The following is a 23,656-nucleotide window of genomic DNA, read 5'->3' on the forward strand; positions in this document are numbered from 1 at the left end:
GTCAACCAAAAAAACGTAAGAGAATGATCGTTCCTATTGTTCAATGTGATATTTCGTTGAATAATTCTGGTTGACCAAGACCCTCAGCTCTGCCCACATAGTTTTATCCCATTGATGAACAACTTTTCTACAAGACTGGTTAGTTTTTAGCCCTTGCTTTTATTGTGTTTTGACTAAAAGAAGGTTTCAACAAAAAAGTTAAACAGAAAAACAGTCGCAATGTGGTCACGTCAATGATGCAGGTATTTGAAGACTTGTTGCTTGTCAACCGGAGTAAGGCCATTTGTATACCCTATTTCGTTAACTACTAACTTCTACAAAGATACTGCTTTCCAAACTGTTTTAAAACGTATTTGATAAATTCGTTTTCTCAAATTGTATTCATGCATTTGATTAGTTTTTTGTACATATGTACATATATATATCCTGATCCCGATATCAATTTTTGGTCTCTGTAAGAAGACCACTTCCTTTAAAATATCGTTAAAATACCTTTCAAACAGAGACTGACTCGTTTCTGCATTCACTAGAGCCTGGGTTGAAAAAAGTTTCCGCCATTCTATAAAACCCTTTTCCCTAGGGTATGCAGAATGTTGTTCGTTTTGTCGGCAGATGAGTCTGGCCCATAAAAATTGAATGTTGCCGCGAATTTTGTGCATGGATTGGCACTCATTGCCATTCATAGCCGATTCAAAGAGAGCCTCAACCGAATATACCTTCGAAAATTAGATTGAATAGTTGAAATTGATCAAATATACCATTATACACCGATATACCGTAAATATACCAACGGCTCAATTTTGAACTCAAAAAATATCGGTCACTCTGATGCGCAACTGATATCGATAACTACTATTTGCCCAGAAGAGGGGGTAGTTTTGCGAAATGTTTTCGATTTGATATGTTATCGACTCAATCAGCTGCTTCAACAAAATATATACAATCAACAGCTGCTGATAAGGGTAATGCAATATATACAAATGTATACAAAAAAATACAATACAAAATACAAAAATACAATATACAAAAATGTATACATTTTGGGCACTTATATATTGTCTGATATAAACGATTCAATTAAGGAAAACAGCAAGTTTTTTTAACTGATAATACAATTAATGATCTAATTGAAGAATCCAAGAGCTTAGGTCTTGCCTCATTTCGTGAAATATACATAAATAAGTCCCGCCTTTGTGTGCTACCGCTAATTACAGTTCCGCGCTTCACCACTAACGCGAATACCCCGATGGTTTTGGAAAGGTATCCTGTATTCATATTTCTTTAAATCTAGTAGGCAAAGAATCTAAGAGGAACTACTTTCCAGCAATGCGACAGTTGTATAAAAGTTTTGGCAGGCATTCGGTCTGTGCTGCTATAAAGGCAAACCGAATTTTACACCAGCCCCGAGAACATTATTCAAAAAAAAGTAAATCCTCTCCTGCTTCAAGGAGTCCTCTGCGAGCCGATTTTCATTTGCGGATAGTATCACCAACGATAGTGGTCGTCGCGACCGTACCATCTCGATCAAGTGCATTATCGATCTATCGTTTGCATCGATCGCGATAACGTGCCACCCACCTATAAAGAAGAGCATTCAAGAAAAACAGAAAATCCGAAGAAAAAGTAAGTGTGGGTTCAACGAAGTGCGTGAATGAAGACCGTGAGGGATACTTGATGTCTGCGTTAGTGCCGTCAGTTTATTCAATGCGAAGATCACCATCCGTGGACAGCGACAATGAATACGAGGAAGAGGCGTGCGCGTCCGCGTCCGCGTCCGCCCTGCGTGTGCAGCTAGACCGCGCTTTGCGGAACAGCAACGGCAATGCCATCAACAGCCAAATTCGATTGGACGGAAGTGACAGCTACGGCTGTGCCAACGAGTCGATGTGGAATCAAGAGGCGGCGGTCGCACAGGCCTTTGCCTCCGCCGCATCTGCGGCGGCATCTAGTGTCATGCCAGCTGCTGGCTCTAGCACTGGCGCGCCAATGATGTCGAGGAATGCCAATATGCCAAACGACATGGCCCCGGCTGCCACAAAGTGTATGCAACAGAACAACCATCGCCGGGCGTATCCTTGCAAAGGTGAGTTCCATGCCATTGTCGTTACGAGTGTGTCCATTAATCCGCGCTTTCACAGGCGAGCGCGATCAAATCGCCAACAAGCAGTCGGGCAACAGCAACAACAACCACCATGGGGGCGGCGGAAATAGCGATGACCTGCGTCTCACCAAGATCATACGTCGCCTGCACACGGAAACGAACAACGCAGCAGCCCTCGAGCTGTGCAGCAAGCTGGCCCTGGCCGTTCGCACGCCCCTCAACATGGCCTATATGGCGCGCTCCTTCGACCTGGTCCTCGAGAACATGCTGATGCTGTACAAGCACTGCGCCCCGCCTGTCCTCGAGGAGTGTAGCAAGACCCTCGGTCTGATGGGCTACCTCAATCGCCTGGCCTATCCCGTCTACGAGGAGTTCCTTGTGAAGAACTATCGCTCCTGCAAGCGCATGCAGCACTACCTGACAGTCGCCCTAAGAACCACACTAAGGTCCGATCACCACAGCATCGATCCTTCGGTCAATTTGATCCGTTAACTGAACATCTCTTCCGCTTCTATTCTATTCCTGCACAGCTGTGACACCAACTGCGATCTGCATTTGTACTCCGAGAAGATGATGCTGATGCTGAAGGACTTTCTAGAGAGCGCTGAGAGTGCCGACAGCTTCATGGACGTCAGCAGCACCATTGTGCAGTTCTCGCGCAGCTACCGCCATCCGTTAGAGTGCCACTTCACCGACGTGGTAGACATCATCATTGGCTGGCAGCTGGAGCAGGGCCAGCCGAAGCGCCTAACGTCCCACTGTGCCCAGGTGCTCGAACAGCTGACGCCCTACTTCAGCAAACAGATCGAGTTCAGCTATGGCCTGCTGGCCCAATTTGTCGAGGACATCACGGTGCTCGAGGGCGAACAGGAGAACCAGGAACGCGATGGGCAGCGGAAGGGTAGCTGGTCGGAGCGGCTGGGCGCTTTTGTAGGCGCCTTCAATACGCTGCTCAAGTGCTCCGTCCGCACGCAGATATTTAAGGGCCATCCTGCCTGCGAGTCGATTGTCAAGGTGGCCGTCGATCACATCACCAGAATCCTGCCAGGGGTTCTTCTCCTCCGTCCGGATGCGGATGCCGACGCCCTGATCAACATCAACGAGTTGCTGTGCATCTGTCTAATGCACAATTTCGGCGGCAGCCTGCAGCCCGAGGCCATAGAGAAGGTGCTGCTCGGCCAGTTCGAGCAGGTGTACCGCCTCAGCGAGAACCAGCGCCAAAGTGCGCTCTATCTGCTGCTGTGCACGGTGCGGCGGCTGCGCGTCCGCCTGCCCTCGAGCCTGGTGCAACTGATCTTCCAGTCGGGCCCCGACGGGCATCCCTATGTGGCCGAGGTGCGCCGCCAGACGGGCGGGCCGGCCTTCAAGATGCTGCTGCGCGCCTGCCAGGAGACGCTGCTCATCAAGAACGTGCCCCTGCTGCAGCAGGCGTACAGGCATCTGGTGAGGGACATCGATGCCTGCATGCAGGAGCTGCGTCAGAAGCACACCCAAACCACCGCCCGCACACCCCAGACGTACTCCGACTCCAACGAGGCCGTAATAATGCTCATCTTCCATTTGGCCGCCCTGGCGTCCCTCGCGAAGCAGACGTCCGCCATCATTGGGATGTACGCCTGCCAGCCGTCGATCCTGAAGCTGCTGATCAGCAATTGCCGTGCCCTGGACATGTGCCTCTGGGCCAGATATCCCTCCACGCATCAGGCGCTCCTTGGCCTGCTCGTCGTCCACTGCCAGGCGAACCACAACTTCCGCACCAACTCGATTCTCTTCCGCGACCCCGGACTCGCCACGGAGAACACCTCGCCCACGGCGCACAGTTTCGAGTACATCATCCGCTTCCTGGACAGCATCCTTACGAAGGCCGGCAGACTGGCGGCCGAAAATCTAAAGCTACTGCTGCTATGGACGCGGCTGCTACTGACCGAGTGCCGGGAGCGGGCGCCGCTGCTGCTGGAGCAAGACTGCTTCCTGGGCATCTGCTACAGCGTTGGGGGCGCCGCCGCTAAGTGGCGGCCCCTCGAGAGTGCCGCCTGCATGCAGGCAGTGCTCGACTTTGGCCCGCAGGCCCTCCACACCAAACAGGACCTGCTTGTCCTCTACCGCGACACGGCCCTCCAGCAGCTGCAGGTACTCACGACCAGCGGCCATGCCCCCTACGCCCAGATCTACGCCCAGCTGCCGCTGCACATGACGCTGTTCGAGTCGGGGCTGCAGGGGCGTCGGGTGTGCGTGTGGCAGCAGAAGATGAGCCAGTGCAGCGCCGTGCGGGACAACGTGTTCCAGCAGTTCGTGGATCATCTGCAGCGGCCGGAGCAGGAGCTGCTGACGCTGTGCCTGCGCGAGCTGTTCGTCCGCAGCTATCAGGTGGCGCCGCCTGATGAGCGCCAGGAGAAGCTCTCACAGTGCACGCGACGCTGCCAGCGCCTGGCCGCCGCCTGGCTGCAGTTCGAGGCGGCCCGCTACTGTGTCGATCAGCGGCTGCGGACGACGCTCGGCAAGCCCCAGGAGACGTTCCTGGGCTTCGAGGCGGTGATCATGCGGCACGCCCGCCTCCTCAGCGGCTGTGCCAAGGAGGCTGAGCGCTCTTCCCTCGACGGCCTGTCGCTGGAGCAGCTGTCGGCCATCCAGGTGAACCTGGGCATGCTGTTGGGCTTCCTCGATGCCCTCGAGAAGCTCATCTACAACGCGGCCGAGGGCAGCGCCTTCGCCCTGCGCCCACCCGAGAAGCCGGTGGCCGCCTTCTTTCGCCTGAACAATCCCACCTGCCAGTCGTGGTTCAATCGCATCCGTATCGGCGTCGTCATCATAGCCATGCACATCCAGCAGCCGGAGCTGGTCATCCGCTATGCCCAAGTGAGTGTCTGAGTGCCTAGAGCCTCCCCCAAAACGTCATTCTCCAGCGATTTGTTCATTTAATCCATTCCTCCTGCAGCAAATCCTCGTCACACAAAAGACGCAGGATGCCACCTACAGCCAGGCGCTGGTGTACCTCGCCTGGGCCTGGATCAGCTGCCAGGAGGCGGACTCCCTGCGAGGCCTGTATGTGTGGGCGCGAGCGAAGAGCAGCAGCGGCAAGTCCTACCAGTGGTTGCAGCATGCGGCAGAGCAGGCAGCCGGACGAAGAGAGGCTGCCTTGAGCGGCTACCAGAACGTGTTGGCCGAGGAGGGGCAGAGGCAGGAGCTGGAGCCGCACACACACCAGTTTGTCCTTGCCCAGATGATGCAGTGCCTCCAAGACACGGGCCAGTGGTCGCAGCTGGTGGACTTGAAGCAGCACAAGCTGCTTCGCCCCGAGGACAAGGAACTGAATGCCTTCCTGCAGTGCCGCAACGGGGATGTGAGTGCTTTCGAGCGGCTGCTGGCCAGAACTGAGAGCTCCTCCAACTCCAACTCCGAGGAACTGGACGTGGCCCTGCAGCAGCTTAGCCTGTGGCCCAGCAACTGGGAGAGCCACGGCGGAAGCCACAGCCACGTTAGCTTCTCCAATCTCCATGTGCGCCGCCGCCTGGAGGACATCATGCTACATAAGACGCTGATTGAGCCACAGAGCCTTCGCGAACCCCAGTCTCCATCCCGCCATCTGATGGACCTCCACTGGCGCGACAGCCTCCTGAATCCCAGCAGCGACCAGCGGCCCTGCCGCGAGCTCATCCTCCTCAAGCACATCGTCCAGGGGCTGGCCAGCGGGCAGGAGCTCTCCCTCCTGCCTCTGGTCGCAGAGCGGCGGCGTCCCTCGAACGTCTCCAGCGACATATTAGTCCGCTGCCTGGCCTGGACACAGCTCCTGCGCCAGCACTGCGCCGCCGGCAGCTGGGAGACCCTCTGCCTCGATGCAGCGGCCGCTGCCCGCGACGAGGGCAACCTCCAGACATGCCAGTCGCTTCTCACCAAGTATTTCGGCCAGCCGCTGGAGGCGATTACCCACAACCTGAATGGAGGAGACGTCCTGGACACGGAGAACGCGCAGGTGCTGCGCAGCTACAGCGAACTGGCCAAGTGCCTGCACCTCCAGCAGACGCAGACGCCGTGCATCAGCTCGGATCTGGGGCCAGCGATCAACGTGTGCGCCTCCCTGTGCCTCAGCCTGCACCGAGGGAGGAGCACCCACCCCCACCCGGACATGGGCGCAGGGCTTCTGCTGACCCTCTCCGAGTGGATCAGCGCCCGCAGCTGCTGCAATGGTAATGCCATGGCCTTGGCCCCCAATCTCCAGTCGCCCGCCGTCGACCAGCTGCTGGAGGAGCTCCCAGAATGCCCGCTCACGCGAGGATCCAGCTCCACCCAGCTGGTGGCCATTCCACAGGGGGAGCGGCTGGTGGCCCGCCTCATCCACGCCAGCCTCGAGCAGCGGCCTAACTGCGAGGAGGCGCTGATCGCGTACGGCAACTGGTCCTACCGTTGGGGCAAGAAGATCGTCGACAGCGGCAGCGTGCTCTCCCAGTCGGACGTGGCCGCCCTCAGTCGTGTCCTGGACCGCCAGACGCCGTTGGAGAGCGAACGCCTCAACGAGCTGCTGCAGGCCCTCAGCACGGAGCAGCCCCCCGCCGGATGCGTGGAGGTATGTCCCGAGGCCGCGAAGATACGCGACGACGAAGCCTCCAAGAGCTGCCTGCGGCAGCTGAGCCTGCTGGAGGACCAACCGGACAGTGTCCTGGAGGAGATCCTTCGGATATGGCGACAGGCCATAGCCAACACGTACGATTTCTACAAGGATGCGGCCCGCTCCTACTTTCAGTATCTCAGCATCAAGGCGGAAACGGGATCCGGATTGAAACCGGGGCACTGCCAGAAGGGGGACAGATTCCGAGTGGACGACAGCAATCTGGTGACGACAACGCTGCGGCTCCTGCGGCTGATCGTGAAGCATGCCAGCGGGCTGCAGGACGTCCTCGAGCAGGGACTGCGCACTACGCCCATTGCCCCCTGGAAGGTGATCATACCGCAGCTGTTCAGCCGCCTCTACCACCACGAGCCCTACGTCCGGAAGAGCGTGTGCGCCCTGCTCTGCCGCCTGGCGGAGAGCCGCCCCCAGCTGGTGATCTTCCCAGCCGTCGTGGGGGCCAATCGAGAGAAGCAGCAGCGGCAGGAGATGGAGAAGGAGAAAGTGAGGGAGAAGGAGGAGCCACAGGACAAGAAAAACGCCTGCTACGGCTACCTGTTGGGCGCCCTGTCCAAGCAGGCGCCCGAGGCCGTCAAGCACGTACAGCTGATGGTCGAGGAGCTGCGGAGGGTGTGCCTGCTGTGGGACGAGTACTGGATCCACTCGCTGGCGCACATCTACAACACTTATGTGGGCCACGTGAATGCCTTTGCCACGGAGTTCAAGCCGGACGATCACGAGGGCAAGAACAACCGCTTCAACAGCTGGCGGCCGCAGCTGCTGCACGATCTGGAGGCCCTCGTGGCGTTCACAGCCCGTCCGCCGGAGACCAGCTACGAGCGAAGCTTCCGCAGGCGATTCGATCTGCACATCAAGTCCACGTTGGAGGTGCTGCGCACCCGTCCCTACCCGGAGGCCTGGGAGAAGCTCAAGCAGCTCTACCACATGCTGCAGGCGAACATGATCCGGGGCACGGCCATGACCCTCAAGATGCAGACAGTCAGCCCCGTGCTGTGCGACATCGGCCGGATGCGCATCTCCATGCCCGGCTTGGACGAGCAGGACGGGTACGGCGCCGGCGACCAGGAGTCCGATCAAGTCCATATCGAGAGTGTCGAGGCTACGGTGTACATCCTGCCCACAAAGACGAAGCCCAAGAAGGTGGCCTTCTACGGCAGCAACGGGCAGCGGTACACGTTCCTCTTCAAGGGGCTGGAGGATCTGCATCTGGACGAGCGCATCATGCAGTTCCTCTCCATCTCGAACGCCATCATGGCTTGCCGCAGGGACCAGCCCCGCCCCCAAGGCTGTGCGGCCACCTACTACCGCGCCCACCACTACTCCGTGATCCCGCTGGGCCCCCAGTCGGGGCTCATCAGCTGGGTGGACGGCGTCACGCCGCTCTTCGCCCTCTACAAGAAGTGGCAGCAGCGCCAGCCGGCCATCGCCCCGGGTGGAGGCGGAGGCGGCGGTGCCCCCTCGCACCGCTTCACGGACCTCTTCTACAACAAGCTGACGCCGCTGCTGGCCAAGAGCGGGCTCAGCGTGAACGATCCGCGCCGACAGTGGCCCATCGCCGCCCTTCGTCAGGTCCTCAGCGAACTGTCGGCGGAGACGCCCAGCGATCTGCTCGCCCGCGAGCTGTGGTGCCAGGCGGGCAATGCCGCCGAGTGGCGCCAGTCCGTGCGCCGCTACTCCGCCTGCATGTCCGTCATGTCGATGATCGGCTATGTGATCGGCTTGGGCGATCGCCATCTGGACAACGTGCTGATCAACCTCGGCACCGGCGACATCGTCCACATCGACTACAACGTCTGCTTCGAGAAGGGACGCACGCTGCGCATACCCGAGAAGGTACCCTTCCGTCTCACCCAGAATTTGATCAATGCCCTCGGCATCACTGGCATCGAGGTAAGTCCTTCTGTCCTTACGATTAGAATTGCTATTTTAAAAAGATTTCACAGTAATCACTTATCACAGGGATCACTATATCATAGAAATCAATATTAATGAAGGCCATTTTGAAGAGATTCCAGACTTAGAATCAGTACAGTATAGAGATTCCAGAATTATGATCACATATTCCATTGTCAGGGATCACTTCATTACAGAGTTATCCAGTATATTTTGATATTTCATATAGCAAGGATATCACTGAATCACTATGGATGTATAAATCCATAGGAGAAATCAGTATTACATAGAGATTTCTTGGGTAGGATCACTCTTTCGTAGTTTGGATCCCTATATTATAAGGAAATCCAACAAGGGTGATTGTTTTATATATTAGCGGAGGCACCCTTTTTGAGTTTGGGAGCAATCCAATACCAACAGAACAACAACAGAAACCACAGCAACCCTTATAAGCCACAACTAGGATCACTATATACGGTAAATATCACTTGTTGATAGAGAACGTATCACAGTAGAAACGAGACTGATCAGCAGTTGAGTTTTGGGAGCATGACCGCGTCCTGCAGCAGCGCCTATCCGTCGGTCTGAAACTTCCATTTTGTGTCCTTCGTATCGTGTCGTAATATAGCTACTTTCTATACCCCATCCAACATATTTGAATGCCCTGCCCTCATAAGCATACAGTACAGGGAGTGTCCACATAATCCTATCGATCCTATCGGAGAATGAACAAGATTTGTAGATATGTATAGTCAAAGGGCAAAAGATCACAAATAATGGATCACAAAGTCGATAAAAGTGACTTAGGAGCGTTGTGAGTCGCTGCTACGGCCACATTTATACCCAATACTCAGTCAGTATGGCTTCCCTCTGCCAGAGGGCGCACACTGCACCAAGAAGAGTGTGGGAGAGAGTCAGAATGGAACCGCTAAACTTTCATTTGTTCCGTCTGGCTATAATATTGATCCGATCTGGTGTGGTCATTCTGTACGATTCTGCGCTTTGGGTTTTGGGTATCTTCAAAATTGTGCACGCCACACATTGCCGCTCTTTGTGCGGGCAATATTTTGAAATACACTTGATTCAATGTGACATCACAGGAGTTTGGATCCAACATTTCATTGCTTTAGCTCGTATAGTCTATGAGAACCATATGGACAGACAGACACGGCTATATCGACTATAGCCGATTGATGCTGATCAAGAATATATTAACTTGATGGGGTAGGAAACGCTTCCTTCTGGGTGTTACACACACCCCCTTTCCCCACAAATCTGATACTCTTTTTGAGTATCGGGTATAGAAATCGCATAAGTGGATAAATCCTCTAAAGATCTTTGGGTAAGATCGAATGGCGAATACACGAATGATAAATGCGGTTCTTGCTTTCGGTTGCTTTATTGACGAAGATCACTGTGTGGGCGAGAGGGAGGGAGGGGACTGAGTGGACTTGGACTTAGAGTCGGATTTGATGGCCGTGTGGTAGGCGGCCGATGATGAGGCGGAGGAGGAGGCCGCCTCCAACTCCCTATCGATCCGGTGCTTGCAGTCCGGTGGCAGCTGATCGGCCTCCTCGTCGCCGCCATCGACGTGGCAGAAACGCGTCGACTTGCAGCAGAGGGTCTGGGCGAAGGCGCGCCGGAAGCCGGAGTTTTTCCACGAGTAGATGATCGGATTGAGGGCCGAGTTGGCGATGGCCAACGAGAAGGTGGTCTTGTAGATCATCGAGCTGCTGCGGCAGATGCTGAAGAGCTGGGCAATCGCCACGCAGAAGTACGGCAGCCAGCAGAGCGTGAAGCAGCCCATGATGAAGACCACGATCTGGACGCTCTTCCAGTCGGGATGCAGCAGGCCCCTGCTGCTGCTGTCCGTGGCGTAGACCACGCACGACGCATGCCTCAGCCGCTGCGCCTGCTTGGAGGCCTCGCGCATTATCCGCCAGTAGACCATCAGCATGCAGATCCAGATGATCACGAAGCCCGGCGTTATTACACCGGCCACGTAGCCCGGGGACAGGACCTCGTCGAATTCGCAGGCCTGCGCCAGAGTCCAGCGGTTCCAGAACACCGGCATCAGGGCCACCAGGGCGCCGGCACACCAATTGGAGGTGATGATGGCATAGGCCACACGACGAGTCATGTATCTGTCATAGGAAAAATGGAAAATGGAAAATGGTAAAAACAATGATGAGTGACGATGCTCGTGTGCCTGCCAGAGAGTGTTTCGCGTACCTCCTGTAGTGAAGGGCGTAGACCACTGCCAAGTACCGATCGACGGCTATCGAGATGAGCGTCAGCATGGAGACGCAGCAGGCGCAGATGAACAGGAAGAAGCGCAGCAGGCAGGGGCCCCGCAGGGCGCCCAGGTCGGAGCCCATGTAGAAGACCAGGTGGTAGGGCAGGGCCAGGCCCACGCAAAAGTCGGATATCGCCAGCGAGAGGATGAACAGATTTGAGATGACGGAGCGCAGGTTGCGGCAGGTGCGGACGGCGACAATGGTGAGCACATTCCCGCCCAGAATGAGGACAAAGAGCAGCGCATTGATGGCCAGCCAGAGCACATGGCCCGCACTCAAACCGGATGAGTGTGCTCCTGGTAGCGCTCCTGCTCCTTCTGCCGTATGTTCCTCCTCCGCCAGAGAGTCGTGCCATTCAGTGGCATTCTGCACGGGCCACATGATCGGATATGGATATGATTCCTCTCCGAAGGCCATGAGGCGGCCGACACGCACGCAGAAAACACAAATTCCGAGAATCGCGAGTACGAGAGCAGATCCAAGCGCACGCGACGTCAGTGGGCAACCATCTGGCAGTGGGCCAGTAGATATTACAGAACCCCCGTGCGTCCATGGGGCAAGGACTTCGGTTATTCGGCTCTTCGTGTCGACAGAGAGCATAGGGCAGAGGCAGAGGCAAAGGCAGAGATTCGTGGGCGTCGTTTGTTGTTGACGTTCCGCTGGCTCTGACTGTGGCTGTGGCGGTGGCGGTGCCACCATCGTCATCGATGATAATGATGAACATCATCATCATCATCCTTGTGCCCTGATAACGAACGACAGAGATCCGCAGCGTGAGAACCGCAATCCGTTGATAAGGCCCCGGGCCAGAGCAGGGAACATCAGGGAACAGCAGTCGGAAAGCCACCGAAAGCCATGGAGCTGCAATGGCAATGGGCAAATAACAGCAACAGATCCGCCGCTGGGGGGTTTCACAGATTAGCCTTTAGGTCTCTGGGTCGTTTGGGTCTCCGCGGGCCCCAAACAAAAAAAAAAAACAAAGCAAAACAAAAATAGAACGATAAAGTTTTTTCGGGGCTTCAGAGTTTCAGCTTCAGAGCTGATATAAACCCGAAAAAAACTGAACATCCGCGCCGATGATGGTCAGATCTGTATCTTTGCTCTGGGAATCTGAACGAATGGAATTCGCTCTCTGCCAACAGATGACACATTTGTATCCACGTCGATATCTAGCCATAGATGTGCAGATATCCATTGATATCTATGGGCTCCCAGGGCATAGTTTGCGTCTGGCGCACACCGTGCTGTCGTGTGCCGTCGTGTGCGGCCAGTTTGTAGATGGCTATGGTTATGCACCTTCTCGTACCTCTCTCGTTTACTGCAAGCTGCAAATTGCAAGCATACAGAGTCTACTCCTTCTTTGGCTCAAATATCATATACATATATTCGCATCAAACAAGTCTGCGTATACGTGCAGCAGCCCCCCTCGGTTGATCTACTGAAAAATGTAAACTTTTGGAGTATTATCTTGGATTTACGGCTAACTCAGCTCAGGATATATTGGCTGGATGTATTGTAGGGACAAATAAAAAATGATTCGCAAAAAAACTATATATGCGTCACGTATCGTGCAGTAGCGCTTCTCGGTTTATTTGTACATATAAATTCTTCGATTTTGGAGGAGAATCTTTCTTTTTTAGTAGCGGAGCAGTATCTCCCCTCGGTCTAATGGACCACGAGAATCACGCTTCGACGCGTCATGCAGCAGAGCACCTCGGTTGGTTTGAAGTTTTTGGAGTACACCGATATATCTGAGGAGATAGCTCCTGGGGGTAGGGGGTATTAGAGGCCTCGATTCTCCAAAGATACCCTTTCATTGTTTCGAGTACAATTCGTAGATACAGAATATGCAATTCTCAAGTGCGACAGATAGATAGATCGATAGATAGATAGACAGGGGGCCATCAGGGGGTAATCAAAAGAGAACCAACTGAGAATGCGGCCTTCTGCCATGGAGCTCCCTCCATGGGCCACAAAATCTGAACAATAGATATAGATTTATGTACATGAAAGGCGGACGCGATTCGTGCCGGAGCTTATCGCATGAATTACGGGGCAATCTACAATTGTAAACAGCGATTAGAGTCACAGTCGCAGTCCCTCCGTCCCACCGAGAGGTATCGTACTCGTATACCTGACCGAGAGACAGAGAGAGAGAGAGAGAGAGAGAGAGGGCGAGGGCGAGGGCGAGGGCGTGGGCGAGGGCGAGAGAGTGGAGCCTCATGTAGAACATGGTTATGGTATGGTTCTGGTTTATAGGATATCGATGAACCATAAAATCAGCATTGCTAATATCTGTGTATCTTTTTTGGATACAAACAGTTTTATGATATCTATGCTCCATTTATGGGACGGCCATTAAATAATATTGCAGGGCGCCTTTCGTCTGGGCTGCGAGTACGTGCTGAAGGTGATGCGCAAGGAGCGCGAGACCCTGCTTACCCTACTGGAGGCGTTCGTCTACGATCCCCTCGTCGACTGGACGCTGAACGACGATGCCCAGGCACAGCGACGCTCGATCAATCCCAAGCAGCCGCAGGCGGAGAGCAGTGCCAAGTGCCACAAGAACAAAGACAAGGCCCAGCGGCACCGCGCCCCCAACTGGGAGGCCAAGCGTCCGCTCTTCACCGAGAAGCTGGCTCAATTGCACAAGTTCTGGTCCACCAATGAGTAAGTATTCCACGGGATTCCGCGACCCCAGGCTGGGAAAGTCTGTCCATCAATATTTTCGGATTTCTTTTTAGGGAGGAAATCCTACTGCAGCTGCAGGAAGTGGGACAGGAGGTGGGCCATTTGCAGGCGGCCCAAGTGAAGCGCCTGGCAGCGGAGAAAGAGCTCGAGGAGCTGAACGAGCGCAGCGCCCTGGTGGCGGAGATCAAGTCCTTGGGGCCGGCCATGAAGAGCCACAGCTTCAACACGGCCCCGTTGCGGCTGCAGCAGACGCGCAAACACCTGGCCACCCTCATGGAGCTGACGGTGGAACGGCGGGCGGACTTTGCATTCGTCCAGTGCATCCTCGCCAGCTACAGGCAGTGCCTGCAGCCGTACCACCTCTCGCAGCTGTACGCCCAGCTGCAGTCGCTGCACCTCGACGAGGGAGGTGGCGTCGGCAGGTGGCACGAGGAGCACCTGGCCCTGGCGGATGTGCTGCAGATCTACGTCCCCGGAGCTCTCCTGGAAGGAATCGAGAGCACGCGCACGCAGGTGGACTCCCTGCTGGCAGGCATCAATAAGGGGGCACGCCACTGCGCGGATCTCATGCAGAAGTACGCGGCCGTGATGGCCTTCTATCCAAACCAGTGCCATCGGCAGAACCTTTTGGTGCGCTTCCACGAGAGCTATGCGGCGTACCTGCAGCTGGAGGGAGCCGTCGATCCGGCGGCCACCAGTGCCTCCATCTGCGCGACGAGCGTGACGAATCTGGCCGATACGCTGGAGGTGGTGTGGCTGCATCTCGGCTGCCAGCTGCACGACGCCGCTCAGCGGCTTTCCGTCAAGCAGGTGCAGATCCACAGCCTCGTGACGCCCACGCCGACGGCAACCATACTCCATATGCTTCTCCAGAGCGATTGCAGTCTGCTGCTGCTCAGCAGCCGACTGAAGCGCACCCTGGACTTGACCACAGCCTCCTTCCGTTCCTACGAGGCGCTGGCCATCGCCGAGCAGGACAAAGAGCTCCTGCTGCATCAGGTGCACTACATCCACGTGGTGCGGTCCATGTGCCACGGCGTACTGGGCGCCAGAAGGAACAGCATTGGCGGCGTTGGCGGCGGCGACGGCCACGACCAGCAAGAGCATGAGCTGCATCTCGGCCTGCTGGATACCCTGCTGACGGCTCTCATGCAGCTAACGCGGCTGTTCGAGTACGACCTGCCATTGAGCATATTCCGGCATCTGCTGCTCCAGCCCAATCTCGACCAGCTACACGAGCTCTCCAAGCTGGGGCCGAAGCGGCTGCAGCAGCTCTACATCGACACTCTGGTGCTGGCCGAGCAGCGGCCCAAGGAGACGTCTGAGCAGCAGCGATTCATGCTCTCCCTGCAGCCCGTCCAACAGCAGTTCCAGCTGGTCTCTAAGGCCCTCGATGACATGCGGAAGTGCTTCCAGCAGTGGATCGACGACATAAATGCCTCTAATGCCCAGCAGTACCTGGTAGGGAATCCATCCCATCACCTTTTCCAATCTCCATCCTCCGATCTAAGCATCAAGCGTTTATTTTTCACAGGAACTGAACCTCTTTAAGGAACACCAGCTGGAGCTGAACGACCACTGCTTCTTTCAGTTAATCCATCAGACCCTGGCGACCAGCAGCAGCTGCGATGTGCGCGAGATGGCGCGACCCATGGGCACCCTGTTGCACTGCATCCAGATGAAGTGCGTTTCGGGACTGCTGCCCCTGGTGGCCTATGACTACTACACCGGATACGGACCCACCTGCCTGCCACCCGAGAGTAGCTTTTCGCCCGCAGAAGTGGAAAAGGCCGAGCATTTGTGCGGGGGCCTGTGCATGGCCCTGCAGACGGAAGGGGGACTGCGGCAGCTGGAGCAGGAGGTGGCCACGATCAGCCAGCAGATCGAGCTCCACTCGCTAGTGGCATCCGCCCAGTACTGGGGCTACTCAGAGGCCCTCGGATCGCAGCTGCGCGGCGGACTGTACATCGTGGGCCGCAAAAAGCTGACGTCGGACATTGGCCACAGCTGGGGCGGCCTGGTGCGGAGCGTGGACGGGCTGGAGAAGCTGTTGCTCAGCCTGGACGCACAGCTGGGGCAGCTCGAGGCTCTGCGGAGCAACTGGAACCGGAACCACATCGACAGCATGTTGCGCAACGCGCAGGAGCAACGCCACCAGGTGGCCGCCCAATTGGCTCTCGTCCGGCAGGTGATGGAGGGGGCCAACGCCGTTTGCCAACTCGAGCAGATCATAACTGAGCCGGGAGGCTCCGGAATAGAGATCGCTGCCCTGCACAACCATCTGGAGCAGTGGCTGGCGGCGTTCGGCAACTGGAAGGCGAGCTGTGCAAGCGTCAGTGCGGTGGAGCAGGCCGTGGTCGAGCTGCTGGACCCCGAGGATGGAATCGACGACTACTGGCTGCAGAATGTCCAGGGCCTGATCGAGGAGCAGACGTGCAAGGTGCAGCGTGAGTTTGCCATACTCTCCGGGGAGCAGCAGGCCAAGCTGCGGTTCATCTGCACCCTGCTCAAGGAGACGCAGGTAAGTCCTGGCCCTAAAGCCCCTGCTCCGATCTTTGTTCTGATTCTCTGAATTTTGACTACCCGCAGCGTCTGCTGGAGCATGTGCCGCGCTTCTTTGTGGGCAACTTCTGTTCGAATGCCACCAAGGCCATGGGGCACGGACACGGGGGCAAGGCGGTGCCCGCGGATGTGCAGCAGCTGTGCGACCATCTGCGCGACAGCCAGATGCTACTGCAGACCTTCCTCGAGCACCTGACCGTCCTGCGCAAGGACATCTGCGCAGAGCGGCACGTCCTACAGCCGGAGCTCGTTGCAGGTTGGCAAAAGCAGCTGCAGCAGATCCAGGCCATGGCCGGCCAGGAGGTCAGCGAATACTTCAAGCGGATCAAGGAGCTGCTGCTGCAGGTCGCCGACTCCGATTCCCTCACATACGACACCTTTACGCACACCAAGGGTAGGCGCCGCCACTACCTACGTGCCCCTATATAAAAAACTAAAGCTCATCCTTTCTCCTCTCCTCCCCCGTAAAGGTGCCGCCAATCTGCACGAACAGAAGCGCAATGCCTATGGCGTGTCCGTCTGGAAGAAGATCCGCATGAAGCTGGAGGGCCGTGACCCGGACGGCAGCCAGCGGAGCAGCATTGCCGAGCAGGTGGACCATGTGATAAGCGACGCCACCAATCCGGACAATCTGGCCGTCCTCTACGAGGGTTGGACGCCGTGGGTCTAGGGCCCGCCAGGATAAACGGCCGCATTTTGGCCTTACTGACATAACGCACTACCCCAGCGGAGGGGGCGAGGGGGGCGGACCACTACATTCAACACTTGGGCGATAACACTTCTGGCATAGCCGGGACGGGCTGGGACTCCACCAGCCTGTAGCCAGTAGCCAGGGGAAGACTCCCCAGTGCCATGGCGGACGGGACACCACCACTCCAATCAAATAAAAATACTGATAGAAAGCGAATGCGAGTGCGACTCCGAATGCGACGGTAACTTCGAGAGCAGGACCAGGACCAAGTTTACTACACAACTACTCCTCTCCGAATAGTCTTGGGCGAGGGTCGTACAAAGGGGACATACATTGGACACATCTGCTCCCATCGATGAGCGGAAAGACAGACTCCCGAAACACCCGATCCTATCTGTGCTGGATCTACGCAAAATTTTACAAGTTTTATATTCGTTTTTCTAGATACCGATACAATACCGGGTACATTGTTTAATTATAATTTTTAAGCTGATTTTGTGCCAGCCCCACCCCGCGTCTCCCCCAGTCCGCTCTGAAATTTTCTGTGTTTCAATTTACGCGCAGCCATAGTAAAGTTACCCCCCATCCCCCATGCCCCACCCCTATATATATACCCCCAACCCAACCCCCTATATAGATCCGCCTCGCCCTTACCCGACAGTGCGCGTCTGTCTGTCTGTGTCCTCCTGCCCACGGGCTACGAAAGCCATAGTTTTAAGCAGGGACCGTAGCCATAAGTTTTTTTTTAAATGGGAACAAAGTAGGAACATTTAGGCTGTGGATACGGGATTGTCTGTGGCCTGAAGGGCCTCTGCCAATGAAAAAGAAAAGGATGGCAGTACTTTATTTGTTTATAGATATGTACGTAAATATATAATCATGCCATGGAAAGTTTCTGTATTTTGATGGCCAGTACTCCAAAAAGCCCGCAAGCCAGATGTCTGTCTAGCGCTCAATATCAAGTTCTTTTGATTGGAAATCTGTTTTGGCTCGATTATATATGCATATCGCATATATTACCTTTCAATCCCAAATGAATACAGTCCCTGATTTCCTAATTTGGAGATGGTTTCTGTCAGCAGATCACAGATCTGCTCAGTGCCATAAAATGTAGAGCTACATGATTCCAAAAAGCCTGTCTAAGGTCGTTGGAGTGTCTCGTGATGGTCGACGATTGTATTGTATTGTTATTTATATACCCTTGCAGTTCCACAACCAATAAACGTGTGTTGCCAATACTTATGACATTTTATAATTGCTTCATTTAGTTGTAGTTTTGTTTTGGATCAAATTTGACTGAATTATGTAGAAAGATATTCACAGTTGATCAAGTGCATTGCATTATCTTTAAGAGCCAATATAGTTGTATGGTTTTATTTAGTTTGTAAGCCAAAATTTTAAAAGTTCTCCTTCTCCTGCAAGGGTATGCAAACACAATCCCGTATTGTCGTTCAAGCGGGACCACAGCCTCTTGGTTTTTGTTTCTTCCATGAGCTTTCCATATGCTCTTAACCGAACAAGTGCACATACATATATATGCAATACTTTTTTTCCGCCACAGCCTGAGAAAGTTGAAAAATCATGGGCAAACCAAGAGGTCTGCGCATAGCCAGAAAGCATGTGAACCATCGTCGCGACCAGCGTTGGGCCGACAAGGACTACAAGAAGGCTCATTTGGGCACCAGATGGAAGGCCAATCCCTTCGGCGGTGCTTCCCACGCAAAGGGTATTGTGCTCGAGAAAGTTGGCGTTGAAGCCAAACAGCCCAACTCTGCCATCCGCAAGTGCGTGAGGGTGCAGCTCATCAAGAAGGGAAAGAAGATTACCGCTTTCGTGCCCCGTGACGGTAGCTTGAACTACATCGAGGAGAACGACGAAGTCCTGGTTGCCGGTTTCGGTCGTAAGGGTCACGCCGTCGGTGATATTCCCGGTGTGCGCTTCAAGGTTGTCAAGGTGGCCAAGGTGGCCAACGTCTCTCTGTTGGCTCTTTACAAGGAGAAGAAGGAACGCCCAAGATCTTAGATGATGATACGTCTAATCTTTTTCCAGACACAGAGTTAGGGTTTTACAAAACTAAATAAAAATAAAAAATATTGTTATTTGATCTGATTATTGATTACTTACGGTCCCTTGTTTAAGGCGGATACATGGTGTTATCGGTTTGGTTCGAATTGTGTGCCTCCCTCCCGATTTTGTTTTAGTTAATATATTGAATAAATATTAAATATGATATATCATTATACGATGTGTGCGTTGTAGCCTGTGTGTGGGATCTGTTTCAGAAAGAAAGAAGAGACGCAAAGTCAGACTGCTTCCGTATATGGTATATATAATCACTCGTTTATTTTCTAGAATTCCTCTCGGTTTTTTGTTTTTTTTTGTTTTTTGTCATTTTACGTGGTAATCGCGAGCGTATTCGATTCTGTTCAATCGACAAATCGAGCATAGATTCAAGTTAACCTTGCAACGCGCTCGATCGGGGTGTAAAAAGTGGAAAGATTCCGTTCTCTTGTGACTTGGTTTTTCTAGGATCAAGACAGAATGCGATTGGCATTCAATTACTACTCGTATTCGGTATTTTCCAAACAATTATCATATATAAATCAATGGTTTGCCAATCGTCGATCGATAGTAGATCTATCGCTTTCTCTTGGTTTTATTTGTTTGTTTTTTTTAAATATGCTTTTTAGCTTTTTGGAGAGGTTTGGGGTTCCTCAAACCTCAATCGTTCAATGCAACGCTATAGTTATACAGTTACAATTTATATTTATACATATACATATACATATACATATACATATATATAGATATATGTATATCCACACCTGTATCTGTACAATACATTAAAGTATATCATTTACAAAATAGTTCTTACGAGCGAGAGCGGCCGCCGCTTGCTGCTAAGGAAACTTTTGCGGATCCATCATCAATCATCATCGTCATGATCATCGTGATCCGTATCGATGAGCAATAATAAAAGTATATATATGTATAACATGTAGTTGGTAATACATCCATTCCAAAATATAAAAAAAAACAAAAAAAACAGTATATTGTAAATTGTAATCGTAATAAACGCACGGCTTGAACGCCAACGACTACTACCGGACTTCGGCGGATATCGGATACATCGGATATGGCTGGAGGCAGAGGCGGAGGCGCAGGCCTAGGCATCCTCTTAGCCCTACTACGACCTCGTGTTTGACCAGAATTCTCACATTTTACAAACGGGAAAACAAAGTGGGGGATATATTTGAAATATTATCGCGCCTATCTATCTCTCTTATCAGAACTTTCGAATTTCTTCTTTTGTTTAAAACAAAAAACAAACTATACATATTACAGATAACAAACAGAAATTTACAGGAATAAAAAATTATAGAAAATCGTGTAACCTAGCGACATTCTAATATTAAAAACGCTGGCGCACAAACTAAAATTTTGGGATGGTTTTGAACAAATCTTGAAACATTTTTAGAATCTCCTCGAACATTTCTGTTTGGAAGTTTTCATTTTTCATTTTACATTTTGAGTTTTGAGTTTTTTGTTCTTTTTTTGTTAGTTTGAAAGTTTTGTGTGGAAGTTTTTTAGCTTTTTCTTTCTCATTTTTTGTGGGCTTTTTTTTGGTTGCTTTGCTTTTTATCTGTCGTGTCAATCCTTTTTCTCCCGCCTTATATTCTCTAATTTTGCACAATAATAATAATGTTTTCTTTTCGTATATGTATGTGAGTGGGTTGTTGTTGTGTTTTGGAGTTGTTCTCCTTGTGGTTTTTTATGGTTTTCTTGGTTTCATTTTTGTTGGTTTGTTGGTTTTTAGAGTTGTTTACATCTAGCTTTTTGTTAGTGGTTTTAAAATAATAAATACATACATACATACACATATACATATACATATAGTACTCGTACAATTACATTTACAATTACAGCATTATCGTTATAGTTACAAAATATAAAATTTAACATCACATTGGTTGACATTCTTTTGTTGGTTGGTTGGTTGCTTCGCTTAACATTTCCATCATTCTATCATTATCCTTCGATCTCCGATCTCTCGATCCCCCGCATCTCCATCGACGTCGTGGCCTTCTCTCCTGGTTGTTCCTGGTTTTTCTGGCTTGTGTTGTATTTGTGGGTTGTGTTGGTATCGTCTCAATCACCAAAACATATTTATTCCTAATGCCAGTTTAGCATTTTGTAAATTAATTTCTTTCAATTTTTTTTTGTGTTTGTGTGTGATTGTGGGTTTGGGGGAGTTGTGTGTGTGTGTGTGTGTGTGCTTCAGCAGTCGATCGGGTCGCTACGGTTACGCGGTCTGGGGGTGGTAAATTATCCGATATATGTAGATCGATATAGGTAGCCTCTCCTCTCCTCTCATCTTCACTGTCTACTGTCTACACGAAAAATAAATCTATATATTGGTTATCGAGCTAATTTTAAAATGCCAAAACATACGTTACGCAAAACTGTAGCCTGGGACCCCTGTCCCACGCACCTCTTGGCACCTGGCAACTGGCACCGATGGGGGGTGATGCTGCTGCTGTTGCTGTTGCTGCTGTGGCTGCCAGTAGTTCTCGCTCTTATTCTCTCTTGGTCTCTCCCTTCCATCTACGTACTTTCCCGATCTCTTGCATAACGAACAACTCAACGAGCAAACATCAACAGCAAACACTGCAATAGAAACAAGATATATTCGCATTAGAAATCATGGCCATATGTCCGAGAGATCTTATATATTAAGCAGCTGCTAGCTGCTAGCCGCTTGCTCTGATTAGTGTTACACATTCTCCGCTTAAATGCAGTTCCGTTCCGTTCCCCCTCTCCACCATAGGTCAATGCGGATAATTGATAATTACTAGTAATTTGTTTTCAAAGCAATCACTACGCAAAAACTCCATTTAAATACATAATTAAAACCACATTATTTGTCCAACAAACCTCCAAAACTTGGAATCTTCCCTACAATATTGTATGTTTTATCTAAATATCTACTATTCTATCTAGTCCCATCGGATCGGACTGTATTTCATAGATCTATTGGCAACTATTGAACGGAGAACAAGTCTTGTCTGTTTCTACATTAATTTCATCTAAATCGGTGGATCTTCAGGGACACCGAAGGCTCCTTCTGTGGGTCTGCATTTCTCTCCTCCCAGGGGCTTAAATCTATGATAGTTCCCCGATTCTATTTTGGTGACTTCCGAAGTGGTAATCGTTTCTTTTTCACTTTCGAAGGCTTCTTACCGTATGAGGATTACTAATCTCCAGGATGTTCGGGACAGGAGCGATTCACCTCAAACCAACGATCGATGCATCTGAAAACAGACAGAGAGCGTTGATATACTACTGCTGTCAATGCGATGGCCCTCCTTAGGCAGGTATTCCTCGCCTCCCTCACCCTTTGTGATAGATGCAGAGACACGGCAGCCGTGCGATTGTGTCTCCTGGACTCAAGTCCTCCAAACAGATGACGCACTCGCCCTTGGCGTCCGTCAATAGATCCTCTGTCCGGGCCGTAGGAGAATTAACAAATTAGAAAACGAAAGGACGAGAAAGGGCTTTAGTGCTTGTAGTGGGGAGTGGGGGTGGGGGTGGAGATTGGCCTACCGTTATATGAGAGACGTGGTTTCGTGAGGCACATCACCAGGTGGCATTCAATATCGTCGGGGAGCACAAACTTGTTGCAAACGGGGCACTTGATACCTGCGGAAGGGGATCACAGACGAACAGATGAGTCACAGATGAACGAGTAGATGCAGCAGCAGATGCTGGAAGACATACCATTGAAGGACCAGATGTGCGATGGAAGCGATGTGGCTGTATATACGCGTCCGATCCCATTGGCGGAAGTGGCAGACGCGGCCAGGGCGATGCTCTCGGCAATGGTACCGCCAGTGAGTCCCATATCCTGAAGAGCGGTTACCGAATATAGTGGAATGAGTGCAAGTGCGATTGCGAGAGTACTCACCCGTATGGAGTCGCCTAGGGTGCGTCGTTGGGGCATATAGGATTGCGTCGAGGTGCCATTGTTGTTGGCAGCAGCGGAGAAGCTGTTGTTGCTGTTGCTGTTCGCCGGATTCGCCGATAAGGCCACGGACACGGCGACGCCGGTGTGTGGTGGGTGTGTGTTGTGTGTGTGTGCATGTGGGCTGCTGCCGGATGAGGTGATGGAGCCCTGTTGCTGCTGCTGCTGTTGCTGCTGCTGGATGTCCGGCACCGAGCTGAGGCTGCGCGCCCTCTGCCTGTCTATGGAAGTTGAGTTCTGGTTGTGGTACACCTGCAATCCCGGCAGCGTCCGCAACAGATTGATTCCCTGGCCGCCATCACCGCCGACGACATGGCGGCTGCCGACAGCGCCCGAGTCCCCACCCGGTGGCGATGTGTCAGCGGCTCCCGTGGAGCTGCTCGAGAATGTCCTGGAGCGCGGGCTCTGCTGGCCACTGGTCGCCGGTGTGCTCGCCTTTTGACCCATAGAGAACCCCTCCTGCTACTGCTGCTGCTGCTCCTCCTCCTCTCCTCTAGCCACTACAGCTACAGTCCACGACTCCGCCTTCTCCTCCGATTCTGAGTTCGATTGCGTCGCACTGTTACTGGGCTCCTTTGGTGGTGGTGCTGCTGCTGCTGATGCTACCTTTGTGACGTACTTGCGCCGGTCAGTTCCAGTTCCGGCCACCCCCCTACCGCCGGCGGGCGCTGCGTTGCGCTGCGCTGCTCCTTTGTCTGCTTTTGACTCCTTTGACGGGGCGCCGCGATGGAGATGGAGTGGGGGCTGAATGGATGGGTGGGCGGAGGGGAGCCGA

The 23,656-nt window shown here is 52.7% G+C and overlaps 4 protein-coding genes across 7 annotated transcripts; 2 read left to right on the forward strand and 2 right to left on the reverse strand.

Moving 5' to 3' along the window:
* The first annotated feature begins 1,158 nt into the window (after positions 1-1,158).
* Positions 1,159-18,101, forward strand: LOC108153990 (serine/threonine-protein kinase Smg1). Of its 3 annotated transcripts, XM_017284087.2 has the most exons (9): positions 1,313-2,083; positions 2,139-2,547; positions 2,632-4,957; positions 5,037-8,615; positions 13,290-13,585; positions 13,660-15,067; positions 15,141-16,127; positions 16,196-16,562; positions 16,639-18,101. In XM_017284087.2, exons 1-9 carry the CDS (start codon positions 1,675-1,677, stop codon positions 16,836-16,838), a joined length of 9,981 nt encoding a protein of 3,326 aa, XP_017139576.1. In that variant the 5' UTR covers positions 1,313-1,674; the 3' UTR covers positions 16,839-18,101. The 3 variants fall into 3 exon arrangements, with proteins under 3 accessions (XP_017139583.1, XP_033241956.1, XP_017139576.1); XM_017284094.2 differs by lacking the exons at positions 13,290-13,585; positions 13,660-15,067; positions 15,141-16,127; positions 16,196-16,562; positions 16,639-18,101 and adding an exon at positions 8,685-8,823 and having other exon boundaries at positions 1,159-2,083; XM_033386065.1 differs by lacking the exons at positions 13,290-13,585; positions 13,660-15,067; positions 15,141-16,127; positions 16,196-16,562; positions 16,639-18,101 and adding an exon at positions 8,669-8,686 and having other exon boundaries at positions 1,159-2,083.
* LOC108154008 (beta-1 adrenergic receptor) lies at positions 10,011-11,714 on the reverse strand. Its single transcript, XM_017284105.2, has 2 exons — positions 10,851-11,714; positions 10,011-10,762 (listed from the first exon to the last, which is right to left on the reverse strand). Exons 1-2 carry the CDS (start codon positions 11,618-11,620, stop codon positions 10,030-10,032), a joined length of 1,503 nt encoding a protein of 500 aa, XP_017139594.1. The 5' UTR covers positions 11,621-11,714; the 3' UTR covers positions 10,011-10,029.
* Positions 18,102-18,409: 308 nt separating the features above from the next.
* LOC108154019 (40S ribosomal protein S23-like) lies at positions 18,410-18,954 on the forward strand. The gene has a single exon (XM_017284115.2). The coding sequence runs from the start codon at positions 18,441-18,443 to the stop codon at positions 18,879-18,881; it is 441 nt and encodes a 146-aa protein (XP_017139604.1). The 5' UTR covers positions 18,410-18,440; the 3' UTR covers positions 18,882-18,954.
* Positions 18,955-19,178: 224 nt separating this feature from the next.
* LOC108154058 (E3 ubiquitin-protein ligase znrf2) lies at positions 19,179-23,348 on the reverse strand. 2 transcript variants are annotated; one of them, XM_017284160.2, is made up of 7 exons: positions 22,825-23,348; positions 22,638-22,764; positions 22,464-22,559; positions 22,255-22,360; positions 22,101-22,171; positions 21,312-21,527; positions 19,179-21,246 (listed from the first exon to the last, which is right to left on the reverse strand). In XM_017284160.2, the coding sequence occupies exons 1-5, from the start codon at positions 23,326-23,328 to the stop codon at positions 22,114-22,116; spliced, it is 891 nt and encodes a 296-aa protein (XP_017139649.1). In that variant the 5' UTR covers positions 23,329-23,348; the 3' UTR covers positions 19,179-21,246; positions 21,312-21,527; positions 22,101-22,113. The 2 variants fall into 2 exon arrangements, with proteins under 2 accessions (XP_017139649.1, XP_017139642.1); XM_017284153.2 differs by having other exon boundaries at positions 19,179-21,250.
* Between the last annotated feature and the right edge of the window lie 308 nt (positions 23,349-23,656).

Source organism: Drosophila miranda, chromosome XL (assembly GCF_003369915.1).
Source record: "Drosophila miranda strain MSH22 chromosome XL, D.miranda_PacBio2.1, whole genome shotgun sequence".
Classification (NCBI taxonomy): Eukaryota; Metazoa; Arthropoda; class Insecta; order Diptera; family Drosophilidae; genus Drosophila; species Drosophila miranda.

What these genes read in the sequence shown, in the direction of transcription:
- LOC108154008 (XM_017284105.2), bottom strand. Translation starts at nt 11,620, where the DNA reads ATGACGATGGTGGCACCGCCACCGCCACAGCCACAGTCAGAGCCAGCG. An exon ending in TACGCCCTTCACTACAGGAG is followed by an intron (nt 10,763 to 10,850) that starts GTACGCGAAACA and finishes TTCCTATGACAG; the next exon opens with ATACATGACTCGTCGTGTGG.
- LOC108154058 (XM_017284160.2), bottom strand. Translation starts at nt 23,328, where the DNA reads ATGGGTCAAAAGGCGAGCACACCGGCGACCAGTGGCCAGCAGAGCCCG. An exon ending in CCCTAGGCGACTCCATACGG is followed by an intron (nt 22,765 to 22,824) that starts GTGAGTACTCTC and finishes ACCGCTCTTCAG; the next exon opens with GATATGGGACTCACTGGCGG. An exon ending in GCACATCTGGTCCTTCAATG is followed by an intron (nt 22,560 to 22,637) that starts GTATGTCTTCCA and finishes CCCCTTCCGCAG; the next exon opens with GTATCAAGTGCCCCGTTTGC.
- LOC108153990 (XM_017284087.2), top strand. Translation starts at nt 1,675, where the DNA reads ATGTCTGCGTTAGTGCCGTCAGTTTATTCAATGCGAAGATCACCATCC. An exon ending in GCCCTAAGAACCACACTAAG is followed by an intron (nt 2,548 to 2,631) that starts GTCCGATCACCA and finishes ATTCCTGCACAG; the next exon opens with CTGTGACACCAACTGCGATC. An exon ending in AAGTTCTGGTCCACCAATGA is followed by an intron (nt 13,586 to 13,659) that starts GTAAGTATTCCA and finishes ATTTCTTTTTAG; the next exon opens with GGAGGAAATCCTACTGCAGC.
- LOC108154019 (XM_017284115.2), top strand. Translation starts at nt 18,441, where the DNA reads ATGGGCAAACCAAGAGGTCTGCGCATAGCCAGAAAGCATGTGAACCAT.